The sequence below is a fragment of the Brachyhypopomus gauderio genome, chromosome 6 (genome assembly GCF_052324685.1).
Source record: "Brachyhypopomus gauderio isolate BG-103 chromosome 6, BGAUD_0.2, whole genome shotgun sequence".
NCBI lineage: Eukaryota > Metazoa > Chordata > Actinopteri > Gymnotiformes > Hypopomidae > Brachyhypopomus > Brachyhypopomus gauderio.
Genome location: NC_135216.1, coordinates 14,279,908 through 14,299,626, shown reverse-complemented (window position 1 = coordinate 14,299,626; position 19,719 = coordinate 14,279,908). Strand labels below are relative to the sequence as shown.

Genomic DNA, 19,719 nt, shown 5'->3' with positions numbered 1-19,719 from the left:
CTGCAAAATTAGAGAAACCTAAATCATGGATTTCAGTACAATTATTTAAGTTTAAATTATTTAATATCTGATAAACTCAGCCTGGGTCAGTGTCTGATCAACAACTGTTGTAAACGTCCGTTGTACTGCCAAGTTGGAATATAACCAGATACTGCAGGAAGAGAGGATTTATTTCTGACATCATCACAATAGAGATTTCTATTTTAAGGTTTTCACACCGAGTCTGGTTTTAACATATCAAAAACAGGTACGTTAGAATTTGAACGCATGTAAATTAATAGCGTCTTTCACATCCAGTGAAAGCAATGACCATAAAAAGCTAGGTTTATACTTTCACTAGTGACCGTAGCACGCGACTCCGCACAGTTCTTTTGTCTTACGTTAACAAATACGAGCCTCTTTTAATTCCAGGACAAAACATGAGAGAACGTGAAGACGTTAAGATTGGGCGTTTTGGAAATAAACAACCATTAAATAATGTGATGAAAAAGCGAATTATTTCGAGTATATGTATAAATATTTAACTTAATTAAGTTTAAGGTGCTGGGAAATATTGAAACGGACCTTTAAAGTGACGTACAAGTGTTTTAATTCCACCTTTTAAACGTGTATGAATCCTGCAAACGTGACTTTGTTCATTGCGCTGAGGCGCAGCGCGCAAAGTTACAAAATTCGAGAGGTGTACGACCTCGCGAATCGACAGCGCGCGAGACCCTCGCGCACGGGCGGAGCCACCGCGATTACGTCATTTTCGCCACTGATTTTAGTTTAGCTTTTTTTTTTGTAAAAAAATGTGTTAAGTCTGATGCACTTTCTGCCATTCTCACTGCTGTGTGCTGAGTAGCTGAACCGGAGCGGAGTTGCGCATGCGCGGGTCAGTTTCTCCGCTGGCTTGCTTTTTACCGGTAATAAGCAAACGCACACGGTATGATAACCGTGCATTTTAATACCGTGGTATACCGTGAAACCGGTTACCGCTGCAACCCTACTTTACATATACATTTAAGAAAGCTTTAGCTCTGGGTTTGGAGAATGTTTTCCTGAAATAATTTCCCATGATCAGAATGGCTTCATCAAGAGACAACAGCTTTTAAAAAATATTCATACATTTTTTAATACAATCTATACTGGACATTGAACCTCTGCTCCTGAGGTGGTTATTTCTTTAGATGCTGAAAAGGCTTTTGACCAAGTTGAGTGGCATTATCTTTTTTCTGTTTTACAAAAATTTAGATTCGGAGACAACTTTGTATCCTGGATAAGACTACTATAGTCCTCCCCCCAGGCCAGTGTCCACACTAATATGTACTGAGATTATTTTGTCACGCGAGATTTCCTCTATCTCCGTTATTGTTCGCACTTTCCATTGAGCCTTTATCTATAGTAATTAAATCACTCAATACTTTTCAGGTTATATTCTGTTCAGGTATCGAATTGAAGTTGTCATTATATGCAGATGATTTGTTATGTGTAACTGACCCTATCTGCAGTCTTCCTTTAATTTTATCACTCCTGGAAAAACTTGGTTCATTCTGGGGGAATAAGCTCAACCTCCAGAAAAGTTAATGTTATCCAGTGAATTCGCTGGCAGTATACAAGTCTACCAGTGAGCGACTTACAAACTCAATTGCAAAATGGATTGCTATGGACTGTAGACCAGTTTCGATGGTAGAGGACCGAGGGTTAGTTGAGGTTTTACAAACAGCATCTTCTGACTCAGCTTATAAGCTGCCGTCAAGGAGCACAATTGTGTCTAAAATTCATCAACTTTACGACACAGAAAATAAATTAAAATTTGACGTAGTTGCGGGAGCCCAGTATATTGCGCTGACTGGAGATCACTGGACGTCAGTTAGCAATCACAATTACCTCGGTGTGACCGCACACTTTATTGACAGTGAGTGGAAACTAACGTCATTTGTGTTGACCATGCAAAAATCGGACACCAGACACTCTGCAGATGCCCGTGCAGATCAGTTTTTGTCTGTGGCGGAGGCATGGCAAGTTCAACAGAAGATCACAACTGTCAGCAGAGACGGCGCTCGATACATGGTTGCTGCTGCGAAAAAGACTTTCATATGAGCATATGCCTTGTATTGCTCACATGTTACAGAGAAGCATCACTGTTTGTCTTGCTGACAAGGGATTCTGTGATGCATTGGCAAAGTGTCGTAAAACAGTGGGGCATTTTAAACACAGCCCTGCGAACACAGAGGCTCCACCAGCAGCAAAAACAAGTTGGGCAGCAGACAGAGCATCTGATTCAGGACGTTTCTACAAGGTGGAACTCAACGCCTGCTATGATTTCTGGTCTGCTGAAGAATCAAGAGGCTATCAAGGCTACTCTGAGCCGTCAGAAGCACAAACTAGTCATGTTGACTGCATCTGAGTGGGACAAACTGAAGATGCTAGAGACCCTCCTTGAACCATGCAGGTAACCCCCAACCCCCACACACACATAGGGAATAGTTGTTTGTTATATTGGGAATTACCTGTCAGTCTAATTTGGAAAGTGTTTCTTAAAAGTAAATCAGACTCTGATATAATACACATACTGACTGATATAATACACTTCCCTTTTCATTCATTATGCAGATATGTGACTGAGCTTCATGGAGGTGAGACGTATGTCTCATGCTCTGTGGTGTTGCCTGCTTTTTGCCACCTATACCATACTATAGAAGTCTCAGAGGAGGATCCAGCCTATATAGAAGAGTTCAAGACTGCTTTTAAGAAAGACCTGTTAGAACAGCAAAAAACCCTCAACCACAGATGGCTCAAAATTGCTTCAGCACTAGACCCACGCTTGAAAGACTTAAAACACCTACCCAAAGGAGAAAGAGAAGAGGTGTGGACCAGCCTTGAGGTACTGCTGCAAAATGAGCCCAGCAGAACTAGAAGAGCCAGCAAAGAAAAGGAGCCTCTTGGTCCTTACTTCAGACAAAGACTCTGATGATGATGTGATAGGACTGAGCAGAGCTCTGAACCGCTACAAAGCAGAGCCCAGCATCTGCATGGAAGCATGCCCATTGCAGTGGTGGTCAACTCATGCTGGGGCCCATCAAGAGATGTCCGTCCTGGCTTGCAAATATCTGGCCTCTCCTGCTACTTCTGTCCCCTGTGAGAGACTTTTCTCCCTTGCAGGTAACTTAGTCCAAAAAAGGAGGGCAGCACTGGCTTCTGAGAATGTAGACAAGCTAGTGTGTCTCAGTAACTGGTTGAGAGAGGTGTAAGAAGTGAGGTACATGGGTCCAGTTGTGTTAAATACACAAATTTGTTACTTGGTTGACTATTTCATCATTCAATATGTTCCAGAAATAAGTAAAAAAAAAAAAAAAAAGTGTGATGTTTTTCTGATAGTCCATGATCAAAAGAAACTTCTAAGTCTATACCAGTAATTCATTAATTGATTTACTCATCTGCAGAATTCATTTGACATGTACATTTTTAAATACAATACTTTCATAGCAAGAAGTGATGAATGCGATTAATTTAGATTAATTAATCACAGTGTAATTAATTAGATTAAAAAAATTTTAATCGCCTGACAGCACTCTATATATATATATATATATATAAGTGGTGGGCCGTTAACGGCGTTTGTTAATTTGATAATCTTATCGGGCGATATAAAAATTATCGCCGTTAATCTATTCTTAAAGGTGGGTTGGGAACTGGGTCAAAATGGGTAAGCAAACTATGATGACTTTCAACTTGATAGTTTAGCTCGGCTGTATTCCTAATCAAAGTGCACAGTATGGGCGAGAACGAGTTTTCAAACCTGTGAATTACAAATCGTACGTGTGTTTACATGGATGCAGCCACGAAGTCGCCAGGTTTGCTTCATGGAAAATTCATTTTTAGGAACGTAAAGTGTTACGTATGGAGCTGGGAGCTAGAGCTGAAACGATTCTTCGAGTAACTCGAGTAATTCGATTACAAAAATTACTCGAGGCAAATTCTTTGCCTCGAGGCTTCGTTTAATTTATGTCACCATCTATTTTAAATGTTTCTACTGTCGTATCAATCCCGCTTTGTACTACTGCGCAGCTCCGGTATCATTGTTTTACACGGACTGTTATAACTGACGCACAGGTTTAAGGCGGCTTTGTTTTGATGGAAATGGCGGAAAATGAAGATAGCGGTGTCCGTAAAAAGGCAAAAATGTCAAGTGTGGGACCATTTTTCGCTGCGCAAGGAGGACAACGTAGTGCAGTGTATTTACTGTAAAACAGACCTGGCCTACCATAACAGTACTTCCTCAATACTTCAGCACCTAAACCGAAAGCATCCGCACGTGAACTGCGCTTCTCCAAGCGGTTTAGGAGCCTCTCCAAGTTATGTTTATGATTATAACTGATATAAAGACTAGTGCTTGTTATAATGTACAGTAGTTATAATTATATATAGCACGTGTTATGAGTCGATAGTGACTAGACATAAGTAGCAAGACAGCAAATGATCTCACTCATGTAATTTATCATCTCATCTCTCCCTCCAAACACACACACACGGACATAATTTGGGGGGGAGGGGACATGTCCCCCCCACTTTTTCAAAAGCCGGTTTTGGTCCCCCCCAGTTTTTACAGGTAAAACCAAATATTTAAATAGTGACGAAGCCATGTCCCCCCCACTTTTTAACGGTTAAAAAACAAATATTTAAACAGCGATGAATCTAGTGCTAGGACCATGCAGAAAACGACTTCTCCGAGCTCCGCTCCGGTATGTGTCCCCCCCCCCCCCCCCCCCAAACAATTTTCATTAAAAACACAAAAGTGGTGATTTTATCCGATTACTCGATTAATCGATGGAAAAATCGACAGAATACTCGATTTCAAAAATATTCGATAGTTGCAGCCCTACTGGGAGCGGTCGTTTTCTGCATGGTCCTAGCGCTAGATTCGTCGCTATTTAAATATTTCTTTTTAACCGTTAAAACTGCAGAGGACCAAAAACTGCTTTTGAAAAAGTCCCCCCCAAATTACGTCCGTGAGGTTAAATGTACTAAATGTTGGCTTACATTTCAAATATCATATTTAGCTGAATAAACATGTTATCAACCCCTTTTAATGTACAGTAGGCTTACAAATTCATGTTTAACTGAACTCGTTGAACACGAGTAGCCTACATTTTATTGAGCATGTTTTTTTTTCTTCAAGTATCAAAGTAGAACAGCTTCATTGATGCATCTTCATTCAGTCATTGATGCATTTTGGAAACAGGAGATGAGCCCCTGGTTTAATGCACCCTCTGTATTAAGAAACCCTATCTCAAAAACCGACTTTTAGTCATTACTTGGGTAGCACGCATATGAGCCATTTTAATATAGATTAATTTCAAGATTTCAGTGAGATTAATCTAGATTTTTATATTATATATATATATATATATATAAATAAATCTATGTAAATGACAGCTTTTATTGTCATATGGACGATATTACTATATTACTTCTAGCAATAAAATGATTACAAAGCCACATAGTGGCATAACAAAATAACTAACAAACTTAACAACTTGACCCTGCCAAATTACAGGGGAAAAACAACTGGAAAGCTACTGAAACCTACATTGTTCACTCAGTGAGTAACCTCTGCAGCTTGCCTTTTTTCTCTCTCAGCTTTTCAGCGCCACCTTTATGTTTCATAGTTTGTTTAGACCCTGGCTTAGACTGCTCCATCTTTACGGTATTGCAGACTTATTTTTTCACGTTTCAGTAGTGTCAACCTTGTCGCGGAGGGATCACATGATGAGTTAGACCCTCAGCAGTGTCAGTGTGCAACTGGCTTCTCTCTCGACTCGTCACTCGTGGGATACAAACGGGGATATAATTGAAAGTCTTGTCCATACTAATGCCACATTAATTTGTGACTACTTGTATTAAGTGACAGCTGCTGTGTTTTCGTAGTTCGGCCCAGATTTTCTAGGACAAGTTGGTTTTTTTTCTGATCTCCATTGCATGCCGTCAACCCCCATCAGCTGAGCAGGTTTGCCGGACTGGTAATAGGCACCGTTAACAGCAGCGTGACTACGGGCCGGGGCCGCAGTGCGCGGCAACGGCTCCTCCACGGACTGAGTTAAACCACCGGCGGCCGACTAACCCATCGGCCCACCTGGGAAATCCCCGGTAGTAATGTATGCCAGTCTGCCCCTGTATCTATCTCAGGACTACAAATCAGACTTCAGTTTCGAACCCATTTTTATGGTGCTTGTGTTTTTATCTACCAATTTTTCATGTACACCAGGGGTGCCCATTACGTCGATATGTCGAGGAAGTGTCAGTCGATCGCAAAGGAAGTGTGGGTAGAGCGCATGACATTAAAAAGTAGTGGATGAATGACAGGCTATCGTCCATCTGCACTGACTGTTGTATATTGATTGATATACATGGTATCCAATCTGACATCTAGGGTTTGACACATGCCGCCCCCCCCCATTAAGGAAGTCTTAAGTGGATGGAAAATGCTGGTGTCCCAAGTCACCACACATTTTCAACACAATTTCAGTTGTTGTAAAAGGGACAGTAAGAATCTGCACAGATGTAAAAAGTGCAGAGAAAACGATATTCTCCGTAAATGCTTTTATGATCCCCTTTTTCTTTGGAATGTCCCAAGAAAGGTCTTTGTGTTGTCAATTTTCTCTTTTATGATAATCTACCATATCATTTTCTATGGTATGATTATCATTGGTAAGATGTACTTGAGGCATTGGCGAATTAGTAAATGGCCATAACCCTAAGCTCTCCAAAATCATGCATATGCCTAACTGGGACAGTAAGACACAACGACCAACCAGACAACTGTACAGATAACACATCAATGTTAGTTTCCATTTTTGGCAGCAAGGCACATAATAGCAACATCTATATTTTAAAACAATCTATCTCAAACTCATTTGATTTTGATCATACAATTTGCCACCAGAGTAAAATTTTTATAAAATCACACCTTTATAATTCAAACAGGGGCAAAGCACTTGTAAAACCTTTTGGGGAAAATACTTTGGATACATTGGAGGTGCTGCAGCAAAGCAGTACAGACATAGGAATGGGACTGTCCACTGTCCAAACTGAATTTTTTAAAAGATTTTAACAAGCAGATTAATACTGCAAGGGTAGCCTTCTTTTCTAGCCCAATTAATATTCACAAAACCACCCTCAATTTAATTTTTATTAATATACCTCAGACCTTATGACCAATGTACAGCATGGAACACTACGCAAGTTCACTTATGCAAGTGTGCCTCTTCAGGGATAGAAACAAGTGATATTCTTAAAAACCACTGCCAATTGTTCCCTAGAGCCTATTCCAATCTTAGACTAATTCCTTGTAACCTGTTTAATCTGATCTTGGCATTATATATGACACATTGTACAACTACACACTGCTAAACTCTCTAAAAGACGAGGTTGGCCTAATGTATTGTAAAACTGGGAAGTCTTGCAAAATCTTATTTAACCAGACTTGAGTACATCTAAACTCCATGTGCTTTCCTGTGGTGTCGCCCAAGGTTCAGTTTTGGAACCAGCGTTTCTTAATATCGATATGCTTCTTTTGGACATGCTTCTTTTGAATCGTTAACATTTATCTTCAGATTGCAGACGATTCACAATTACACTTGTACCAAACTGCTGATCCCCTAGTTCAACAGACATGATTTTTAACTGAGAAGACAATTGCCTTATAACAGGTCATGAATTTTTCTGCATCAAAGCAATGACAAAACATGGAATGGCTATGTTTGTACTGATACAGTAGCATATCTAGAGTTCCTATCAGCTCTGCCCAACACAATATCAAAAACCCTGGTATCATGATCGACTATGACCTAAGCTTTAAAATACATTGTTAGCAATGCACAAATCTCCAGTAACTGATCACAACAATCACAACATATGAATGCAACACTACATGAATCCAGTTCTCATACATCAGAAACGCAAAAAGGCTATAGCAAAATGTGATGAGAACTAAATGTTTATACCAGAAAAGAAATGACAATAAAAGGACTGCACTGCATGCTCAAAAAAAAAATAAATAAAAAAAAAAACCCAAATTGGCCTGCATATTTCTTGAAAAATTAGCAAACAAAGATCTAACCACCTATTTGTTAAATTTAATACAAAAATGAACCTTTCCATCCTCTGTATTTTTGTCTACCCCTCACCCACAATGTTTCAATTAACCATTAACACAGAAAGTGATAAAGGTTGTTTTCACTTAGCACCTTAAATTATAATTGAATTACAGGATGTTTTCAAATGGCATCTAAATTGTCCAATTGATGATGGGACCTTATCATATTTTATGAATTAGCAGGGAGTATACAGAGGTGGTCTTTGCATAGAGGCGTGGCTAGGCAACTGCCTTGGGCCCCTCCCACTGCAGCCCACTGTAGGGGCCCCCTGATTAGCTGACTTATTTCTCACATATTAATGTTGATGGACCCCCTAGCTAAATTCGCCTTGAGCCCCCAAATTGCCAAGTCCGCCACTGGGAGTATAGAAAATGGAAGGACTACATTATGAACTCCGTCAGTAATGCATAACTTAGTAACTCGGTACTCTAATCTTACCATGTTTTTCAGTAATAAGAGATATAACTAGTTACTATTTCTAGTCCAGTAACCAGATTAAAGTTACTTATCCAAGTAACTGTGCGTTACTATTTATTTTCCTTAGTAAAAATATATATTTTTGCTTTCTTCTTGACTCAGTTATACTTTTTCGTTTGACCATAGCGCTCGACTCGGCACACTGAGCGCGAACCTGAGAGTGGGGAATGCGTTTTACACGCAAAACTCCCTCAAACAGGGGAAGGAACATTTACCTGACAAATTTTTATGTTGCATTGTGTTCCAGGTTTTGAAAAGTTTTAGTTTAGTTTTTAGTTTAGTTTTTTTTGGGAAAAACTAATTTTGCTGCTGAATGTAACTACTAAAGTAACTTGTAATCTAAATCAAGTAATCTTTTAAACTTTTAAAATCAAGTAATCAGTAACGTAAATAAGTTACTTTTTAAAGGAGTAATCGGATTACTTTTTCAAGCAATCACTGATGGTAATTAAGTCAATCAAAATTGCTCTGTGAATTTTGACTAATTTCATGCAGGTTTCTAAAAAAAAAAAAAAAAAAAAAAAAGCTATAATGAACACACATAACCCAAGCAAGCAAACAAAAACCATGACAACACAATCATTTCAGCAAAGTTTTGGGGGAGAAAGCCCCTTGAGAAGCACATGTAGACGATTCTTTTAGGAGCTGCACAACCAATCACATTAATCTCTCCCTGAAATTGCAGTTAAAAATTTCACTGAATGGACACTTTATTGCATTCAAAGCAAAATTAGTTTTTTTTTTTGTAGTTTTGCCTCCCCCCGCCTTGGCTTTTCAGACCATTCACTCGTTATGCTAATTTGTGCATATAAAGCCCTGCTGATCAGACCTACAGTGAAGCAGGTGAAGGCGTGGCCTAAGGGGGCTATGGAGGCACTATAACCTGCATAGGATGAGGAAAGCCCACCTAACCCCACCCATTTTCACTACATTCTACAGAAGCATCATAGGGAGCATTCTGACCAGCTGCATTTATGTGGTATGAAAGCTGCAGTGTCTGACAAAGTATGCGAGGAGAGTGGACTGCTTCCTTCCATTCAGGCCCTTGTACCTATGCGCTGCATGTACAGAATCTGAAACATCATCTGTGACCCCTCGCACCCTCTCCCCATGGGCTGTTCTTTATGATGGCTTCTGGAAAGAGTTTGCGCAGCTTTCAGTGCAGTAACGCCAGCTTCTACAACAGCTCTGAAGGCCAAAGGATTGGTGTCTAATAAAGTGGCCACTCAATGCATTGCAATAACTTTGCAGTATACAATACATAGATTTGGTTTGGCTCTGAAAATAAAATAAATGATGTGGTACAGAATGCAATTTTTAAAATTGAGGAATTTTACATGGTAATCACAGTGCAAGACCCATTTTAAAATGAAAAAAAAAAATTAAAATTAATTCAAAGTGATACACATACATACACACACTATATTGCCAGAACTATTCGCTCGGCTTCCTTGACTCACAAACGAGCTTACGTGACATCTCATTTCTAATCCATAGGGTTCAATATTACGTTGGTCCACCCTTTGAAGCTAGAACAGCTTCAACTCTTCTGGGAAGGCTGTGTACAAGGTTTAGGAGTGTGTTTATGGGGATTTTGACCAATCTTCTAGAAGTGCATTTGTGAGGTCACATACTGATGTTAGACAAGAAGGCCTAGCTCGGTCTCTGCTCTTATTAATCCCAAAGGTGTTCCATCAGGTTGAGGTCAGGACTCTGCAGGCCAGTCAAGTTCATCCACACCAGACTCTGTCATCCATGTCTTTATGGACCTTGCTTGGTGCACGGTCATGTTGGAAGAGGAAGGGGCCAGCTCCAAACTGTTCCCACAAAGTTGGAAGCATGAAATTGTCCAAAATGTATTGGTATGCTAAAGCATTCAGAGCTCCTTTCACTGGAACCTAGGGGTCAAGACTCAGACTAGTCAATCAGATTGCCAGAGAACTGCATTTCGTCACTCCAGAGAACGTGTCTCCATGTCTCTAGAGTCCAGTGGCAGCGTGCTTTACACCACTGCATCCGATGTTTTGCATTGTACTTGGTGATGTATGACTTGGATGCAGCTTCTCATCCATGGAAACCCATTCCATGAAGCTCTCTGCGCACTGTTCTCAAGCTAATCTGAAGACCACAAAGTCTGGATGTCTGTACTCATTTACTCTGCAGAAAGTTGGCGACTATTCACCTCAGCAACCGCTGACCCTGCTCCATCAGTTTACTTCTAGTCTACTTCAGTCCACATTGTGGCAAAGTTGCTGTCATTCCTAAACCCTTCATTTTCTTTATAATACAACTGACAGTTTATTGTGGAATATTTAGGAGCGAGAAAATTTCATGACTGGATTTGCTGCACAGGTGGCGTCCTATCTTAGTTCCATGCTGGAATTCACTGAGCTCCTGAAAGTGACCCATTCTTTCAAATGCTTGTAAAAACATCTGTGTCCATGGAAGTGATTGCAACACCCGAGTCCGATCATTTGGATGGGTGAGCAAATACCTTTGGCAATATAGTGTGTGTATATATATTTTATGAATCTTACACAAAAGACGCCCTCATGGCTTTCTGGTTCTAGTACGAGGAAGTGGGTCCATAATTATGATGGGTTCCTTGATGTCCTTCATGCAATATTGCAAATGGAATTGGTGTAGTGTTGAAGTCGTCCTAGATGGCTTCATATAATGCAGGAACTGCTGAAGCATGATCCAAAGCATAGGGACTGCAATGCAACTTATAAACCTCAGAATATATATCAAAAGTACCTTGAAAAATATCCATGTAAATTTGCTTTGAGCCATACATTTTCTGCTATGACAGTCATGCATCTGAGGTTTACAGTTGGTTTGCACGTCTCTGATGAGTCATCAAAAGAAAATAATTCACTCCACACAAATATACAATGCAAGTATAACGGAACCAAAACCAAAATGTGAATTAAATTACAAACCATTAGAAAATATAAGCAAGGCAAACAATGCTAACTTTTTTTCATGACCCTTTCCCCCCCCCACCCCTACATACTACTGATGCTAAAATCACATATAAAGTACATTTACTTACACCAAAAAGCAGAAGTAGGGCTTTTAAGTAGAAGCACACAATGGTGATTTTCATCTCAAACAAACAAGCTAACAGTGCTGGGCAAAAATGTCAATGTCTCAATAACTTGTCATGTGCCCTTGAACATCAACTCCAGCTTGACAACAATGTCTTGTGCTTTTCACAAGTCGACTTATTGAAGATGGCATCACAATCTTCTTGAAGGACGGCCTTCAGGACATTGATGTTTTGTGGTACAGAGTTACAAGCCTCTACACAGTGACTCATCTGATCCCATTGGTTTTCTATAGGATTTGGGTCTGGGGAAAGTGCAGGCCACTCCGTCTGAGGTACCCAAGTCTCCAGCAGCCATTGCCTAATAATGACAGCACTGTCATCTATGAAGATGAAGTTAGGCCTGTGGTGTTCATGCAGTGGCACAATAACTGCAGAATTTGTTTTATTCAAGTAGTATGGGCTCGTCACAAAGTGTAGAGCATTTCCATAGTAACTAGACATGCGCCAACACCAACACCACAACCACTGAACGCTCATCTGCTGACCAACAGTAGCTGATACATAACGCTCTCCTCGACGTCTCCAATGTTTTTGGTGGCCAAAAAGTGGCCAGAAGTGAACAGCACTGAGGTCCACTGGTCCCTCATCCAGCATAAATGCTCCCTGGCCCATGCGAGAGGATTGCACCTGTACCTGGTGGTGTGGTCAAGTACCCTTGCAGGACAAATAGCACACAGACCACTCTGATGTGAACTATTTAGAATGGTCCGACATGACACTCGGGTGCCTCTCACTTTCCATAAATGTGCCAGCAGTTGTGTAGCATTAATCATCCGGTTCCACATGGCACTGTTCACAATGAAGCAGTCATCAGTGTGGGATGTGGCCAAAGGACGTCCACTTCTATGCCTTAATGGGACTCCTCCAATCTTGCAACTGCTGAGGACACCGACGCTCTAAGCTCAGTGGCCATTTCCGTCCGAGAACATTGTTTGAAGCCTGGCAATGGCGAGTTACTGCTTATCAGCTGGTAGGTGTTGTCTTGGTCTTGTCAAAATGTGAACAACCTGATGGACTGTTTAAATACCAATTCTAACTGAACCAGGAAACGTATTGATCAATTCATGGATCAAACAAGAGTTATGAATTTTGCTATTAAGCTCCTTAAGAGAAATTTCTCATATATATATATATATATATATATATATATATATATATATATATATATATATATATATATATATATATATATATATATATTATATAAATAAATAAATAAAAGTTGGATATGTGAATTCAAAAATTTAGAGAAGGTCATTAAATTCAACTGTAAAAGCGTGCATTTTGGGTTCTTCCTGAAAGCAAGCATCACTGTTGGCTTTTGTTTCAATAAATTTGAGATGAGAAAAAAAAAAATATATAATCACCATTTCATGCTTCCACTTAAATGACGTGTTTTCATAAAATCACTGTTGCATGCAATATTTTTTTTTTTTTACATTTTCAATAAATTTCACCTTAAAGCCAAATATCCCTAATTTTTGAGAGAGAGCGAGAGAGAGCGAGAGAGAGCGCGAGAGAGAGAGAGCGCGAGAGAGAGAGAGAGAGCGAGAGAGAGAGAGAGAGCGAGAGAGAGAGAGAGCGAGAGAAACCGAAAGCTTGATCTGAAATTCATGACGGACTAGACGGTCACCCCTGCTCATCGATAGGTTCCATGCCCCCCTGGCACTATAACACTTAGCAACAAGGCACTAAATGGGCCGGCTGATGGTTTATCAGGCTAGCATGACTTCCTAGCATGATTTCACCTTCCCTTGCAAGACCTCTGTGTGTCATATCCCACAGGTTCGAACACAGTGACTTCGTCATACTTCCAGGAACCCTAAATTTTAAACTTGGACCAAACTTAAAAACAAGACTACCAAATTCTGAGCTACAAAGACATCCACAGCTCCACAAAGTAAAACTTTCCATGTTTACCTTCCATGATGTCAAGTGGTCATCAGCCAGTAATGGATGGCTATCTGAGTATAACATTCAAGCTGTGATGCTGGCTCCTCTCCGCATCCATTGTTTTTTCACTACAATTTTTTATATGTCTCTCTCTCTCTCTCTCTCTCCCTCCATTTCAGATCCTCCTGCAAGCTTGGACTATAAGCCTAACCACTAAGGTCAACTCCTTCTGCATAGCATATTGTGTTTATGAACCATCTTCCTCAACACAGAAGAAATTTTCTAGAAGATGGAAGTGGTAACGAATGACACACATGGCAAGACATCAATTGTGTAAAGCATTTTGTGGAGCATCAAAAGCTGGACCATTTCTGACAATTTTCTGAATCCAACATGGCACACCTACACCACATTTTAGTAATATATGCAGAGTAATACATTATTAACAGGAAGGCTTTAATAAGAGGATGCAGTGTCTAAATGAATATTTTTTTGCCTCAGTATGCATTTGGATAAAGAGATTCTCCTTTTAGGACATTTACCAACCCGCTCAGACAACAAAACATACAAGGAGAATCCCCCACCAGGTCTGGGTGAAAACCCTTCTAACAGCCAATTTTACGGGGATAAATGCCTGCCCATTTGTGCCTGGCAGGGTATCAATCCCCAGGTAATCAAGATAAAATATGAGGTGATTATGGTAAACCATGACCAAATTCCTCAAGCAGTTGCTATATTAAAATATTTTGCTCTCTCGGCAATACTACAAGATGCAACGGTTCCAACAACAGCTTTCTTCATAACGTTCATCAGAAGAGTGAAACAGAGCCACGAGGATGACAACGATCATGGGCATGATGGAAAAAACCACCAAACAGCGACTCTACCCACCGCATCTGTGGGAGTTGGGGAGCACCACCGTGTGTCTCATATCCATGTTTATGTTAGTAAGTTCATGGGAGTTATTGGTGATATCAAAGCAGCACGAGGTATTTAAGACCATACACACTTCTCCTGCCTGCAGCAGCAGGAGATCAAGAGCTAGGCAGTTTGTATTACTTCGGCACAAATGGCAGCCAGCTCTGTGTGGACTAAATGTAAATCATGTGTGGCATTATTGTCAACACTTAATACCTGACAAGCCTGCCAGTGGAGTCCTCTCGTATAAGCAATGACCAGCCTATAACTGACCCAGGTGTTATCCAAGGATCAACAAGAGTATAACCCTTGTAGTGACCAGTCACCCCTAGGGAGGCCTAAGTATGCTGGGAAACAACTAGCAAACACCACATTGTTGTGGAAATGCTTTAATCTCTGGAACGACTCTACTGTCAAGCTTCATTGTGGAATTCCACCAACTGTCAGTTGCGCACACACATACACAAGCATCCGTAAGAGAGCCCTGAGCTCCATCTGTTCAACAATTGAGGTGAGAAAAGACCTTTTGTTTCTATTGCCATCTTTTCACATCTCATTTTATATATACATGCTCATCACATTAGCACACGCGCCTGCCCACTCATTTTGACAAAGTTTTCCTTCATGTCTGTTGCCACAAATACAAACATTTTCCAATGCCTACCCACATTTCCTTAGACCTGTTGACATCAGTAGATTATGTTTAGCACAACCACATTACATTCACATGTTAGTATTCAGTGGTATATCAAAATTTCTTACACAATATGGAGTATGGTTAGTAACATTATGGGCTATATCAAGTGACAAGCTGTATTCCTTTGACACCTAAGGAGATTAGGGTCGGCAGCCACCACAACCCTAATGGATTTTTCACTAACAAACTTCAATATTTATACATTTCTTCAGGTACAGTGCATTTCTACAACTGTTTACCACTGCCAACTTTGTTTGTTCATAGGTTTTACAAAGTAACATGCATCCAATTAATATGCAGGACATTCTTGACTGTTGCAATTATGATAAATGCAAAGATAAATAAGTTTTGCAAACTGACCAATCTGGTAATTTAAACAAAGCAAATGTCTTGTCTAAATTTAATTGCATGTTGTCAGTCACTGGCTTTGACTGCTCAACACATCCGTCTGCTTAGAACAGTCAGTTCTGAACCTCAAGCAAAGAAACAGGAAAGTCACAAGTTTTGTTTGCTGAGGACCTTGAGAACAGAGTGTATGCTTCAGCCTTGCTCAATGTCTAGTGTGCATATTTGTCAAGCGCAAAACAGAACAGACTAAAGATTAAAGTGCTCTTGTTTTGAAGATCACATTCACTAAGCTTTCCACATAATTAACAGCAGCACAGATCAGTTTGAAAAACTGATGTGTTCCATTAGTAACTGAAACAGTGCTTAGTATTAAAATCTTAAAAATACTAAGTAGTTGTTGGTATTAAAAATCTTAGCACATCTGGCCCTTAATGGATAAGCCTCTTGTAAACTTGCAATAAAAAAATACCAGTTGTGCATCAATGTTTCATGCATGCCACTCTTCCCTCTTTACTATTATAAAAAAAAAAATACAAAAAGGTTGGCTTACTTTACCAGATCATATTTACACTAATCCTAAATATTAATCTTTCAACTGCTTTACAAAAAAGAGAGAGAAAAATGTACTAACCAATCACTGGTTCCCTGCTGGCTGTCTTCAGGTAGTTCCAGAGTACAGTACCAGTAGACGAGGTCTGAGAAACTGACATAAGGAGGACATATTAGGAGGACTACACAAGCTCAAAGGGGTACATAGAAGGTTAATTTTAGCTCTTCTCTGACTACCAGTAGCTTATCCAGAACAGTTCACTTATGCCTTTTCTCAGACATCAATGCCTCCAAAAGGTAATGTTGCGCTTCGCTCTCCTCCTGTCATAGCGCATACGTTTGATGCAAAAAAAAGGAGACACCAGTCGTGTCTTAACCTTTTATTAAAGGTAACCCAAACAAAAAAAATAATAATAGAGATCTCTGAGAGTACACAAGAGTGAAAAGCCTAAGCTATTTGTTTGTAACTCTAAGGCAGTCCACTTCTGTCTCCATTTTATAATTAAAACAGAGTGTGGCCCTCCACCTCTGTAAGAATTCCCCAAACTCTACCCGTTTTCCAAAAACTGTTTGTTAGTTCACAATAGATGAGCTCATTCCATCTTCTCCTAACCACCATAGCAGTGGCACACCTTGGTTTCCACCCTATGATTTTGCAAATATCAAATGCACCTACTGATGCCATTTTGAAGCATCCTGTTTTTTGCAACCTTCTTCTGCATGAACTTAGAATATGCTTGTCAGCTCTTTTAGTGTGTCTGTAAGACACTTTGGATAAGCAGTTTGATTTATACTGTAATGCTATCAAAATATAAAGGGATTAAAATATAATTTCCAACAATTACTGCACTTCAGAGTAGTAATCTCACATATATTAGTTTTTTTTGATGATGCTGCTTTGATAATTGCCTTTTTTGGGATGAGCATGTTGAATAATTGTGGTCATTAACTATGTTGAATTAGACTGTGTCCTTCCACACACCTGCATGGGTCTTGTTCTTCACATCAACAGGAGACTCTAGAGATCCCCTTGTTTTTTGATCCAGTTTTTTGTTCTGCTTTTGAGTGAAGGTTTTATTTCGAGATTCAAGACATTTCGTCGTTGGGCATAATTCTGCTGGGTTGTGGCAGGAACGCACTGCTTGGTTAAGACATTTTGTCTCCTTCTGTGGCAAGTTAGATTGCTGTGTGTGTGATGGCACAGGAAGAGCTGAGGATGCTGGGGTGAGATTGAGCTGTGCTGTGGCTTGCATTGAAGATTCATCAGGATGTACAAATGTAGTTTCTGAGTTTGTGGTTTTTGGTGGCTCTATATGTTCTGATGTAAGCTGTGAAGATTGCAGATCGTTTTTCTTTTTAACCATCGTGGTAGTTTCCATGCACATTGCATCAAGGTTGATCTGATCTGTGTGAGATGTCACAGGAACGCTTTCTTCTTCAACACACTGTGAAGAATTGTCTTGGGAATTCTCATAACTGGGAACTAAAACAACAACAAAAATCATAAAATTAGAAAATGATGCATTAAAGTTGCTTGTGCAAAGGTAATTTGAACAAGGCACATGAAAAATAAATGAGGAAAAAATGTGTCATTGACTTCTAGTGTAACTGAATTACCGTCAAACTTATTTAGCCGCACTCATTTTAAGTAATCAACTCTCCAACTTGGACCTTTCTAATAGCTGACAATATAAACAGGAACGAGTAGGGGAGGGGAAAGAGGGGACGGGGGTATCGTTTGAGAGCCTGATCAGAGGGAGGCCCCAAGAAGAGGACTGTAAATAAAAATCAAACAAAAAAAACCCATACATTTCAAAATCAGCAGTGATGTTAGTCGATCAATAAAAGGGGAGGAGTTAAAAACAAGCAAACAAACCAACTTTGTTATACATATCCTCACTACATAGCCTTACTTCTAGCACTAGCATTAGCACTAGCGCTAGCTTCGTCCGCGTTAATACACGCCAGTCTCGTCAGCGATATTTTGATTTAGCCCACACAAGGCCTCCTCCCTGCCTCTTTCCACTATGCCACTGAGCACAACGCACATCTTCGGCAATTGATGTACAACCTTCCTTACCATTTACCACATTGTTGGATATCATGAGAAATACTGGGTGGACTCAAATCAATCGATTCCCCCCCCCCTCTCGAAATCTCAAAGACAGACAAACTGTAGTGATTATTACGACTGTATGAAAACATTTCAAATGCTGCAAACACCAAGTGTTTTGGGTACTGTGAGATAAAACCTAAAGCAAAAGTACAGGACGTGCAGTTCTAGAAGATCGTTAGTTACAACGTATGGCCAACTCGTGTCTTAATGTCGTTACTTGCAACATATGCACGATAAGAGGAACTTGGATCAGCAAAGCAAACTCTGTACAATGAGTCCATATATTGTATTAAAAGATAACACGGCATCGAGTGGCTCAACTTCTGGGTGGAGTGACAGAGATGCGAGTTCAGACCGTTTTCAGACCTCATTCCCTACTCCGAAGATCTTCGCTTGCAGGTTGAATTGCTCGAACGACTCACGATTGATTTTCTTCTCTACACATCAACGAACTCGCTAAAGTGAGCAGCACTTCAACGTTTGTTAATCGTCCATGCTACCTTAGTTAACATAGAGGGGTAGAAAATCCAACAAAAACCTAGTATATCGTCAGCTAAACAACACTAGCAATGATACTCTCATAAAACTTCGAAGCTTCATTCTTATTTAAGTAATTTATCTAAAGAATTTAATTACTACTATTAGCCAGCGAAATTAACCCAAATATTAGATGAAATAATGGGTTATGTGAATGACCAGCAGCTATTTTTGAATGACTTTAAAATTCACCCTTTCCATCAGCTGTCAAGCCGCAGTCCTGCCGAACCGAAGTCTTCCTTGGTGAAAACACTCATTACAACGAAACAAGAAGTGAAAACTAAACAATACACCATGCAAGGCAAACAAATTGCGGCGCACCATGGTGGGCGTGGTCCTAGTAATTTTGTACGGGAGAAATGCAATTTGTGGCGCGTGAACTGCGTGTGTCTCACGCCCAATGCGTAAAGCTAGGTTTAGCTTTGACAGCCCTGCACCCTGGGAGGCGGTAAGCATAACTACGTGGTTATCTCGTATGCAAAAACTAGTTGAACTCGACCACTAATAGCTCAATGACCAAATGAACAAGATACATATTTTGATACCGTTCCACTCCGTGCTTAGCTTACCCAAGTCTGGTAGATATTAGACCATTTATATAGTTTCATCAACATTGGCAAAGTGGCATACCTATCCATCGTCACTGCTCATTATTCAAAATGTTATCTTTTCTTTGGCATCATGTGCTTAAGACATCTATGGTAGGATGAGATTTTAGGGAGTTTTAGGGAGTCATGCACAAAATCCAAGCATTTAGCAGCAAATTACAGACTAACACTCAGGTGGAAGAGAAACACGACAATCTTTTTGAACCCCCATCAGGGGGTACAATAAAGGAACTGCCCCAAGGGACAGCTGAAAACCTCACGTTTGGGGTCCTCTTTTATTCTCATGTCAGCTTTGACCCAAATATGCCAAGTATGAAGTTTTAAAG

At 40.0% G+C, this 19,719-nt stretch overlaps 1 protein-coding gene across 9 annotated transcripts in view; it reads right to left on the bottom strand.

Moving 5' to 3' along the window:
• LOC143516965 (uncharacterized) overlaps nucleotides 1-19,719 on the bottom strand; it is a 64,073-nt gene that overhangs the window by 26,880 nt on the left and 17,474 nt on the right. For all 9 annotated transcript variants that reach the window (XM_077008964.1, XM_077008970.1, XM_077008969.1 and 6 more), the window contains 2 exons: nucleotides 17,115-17,615; nucleotides 16,215-16,286 (listed from right to left, as the gene is read on the bottom strand). In XM_077008964.1, the coding sequence (XP_076865079.1) occupies nucleotides 16,215-16,286; nucleotides 17,115-17,615 (573 nt within the window). The remainder of the gene's footprint in view (nucleotides 1-16,214; nucleotides 16,287-17,114; nucleotides 17,616-19,719) is intronic.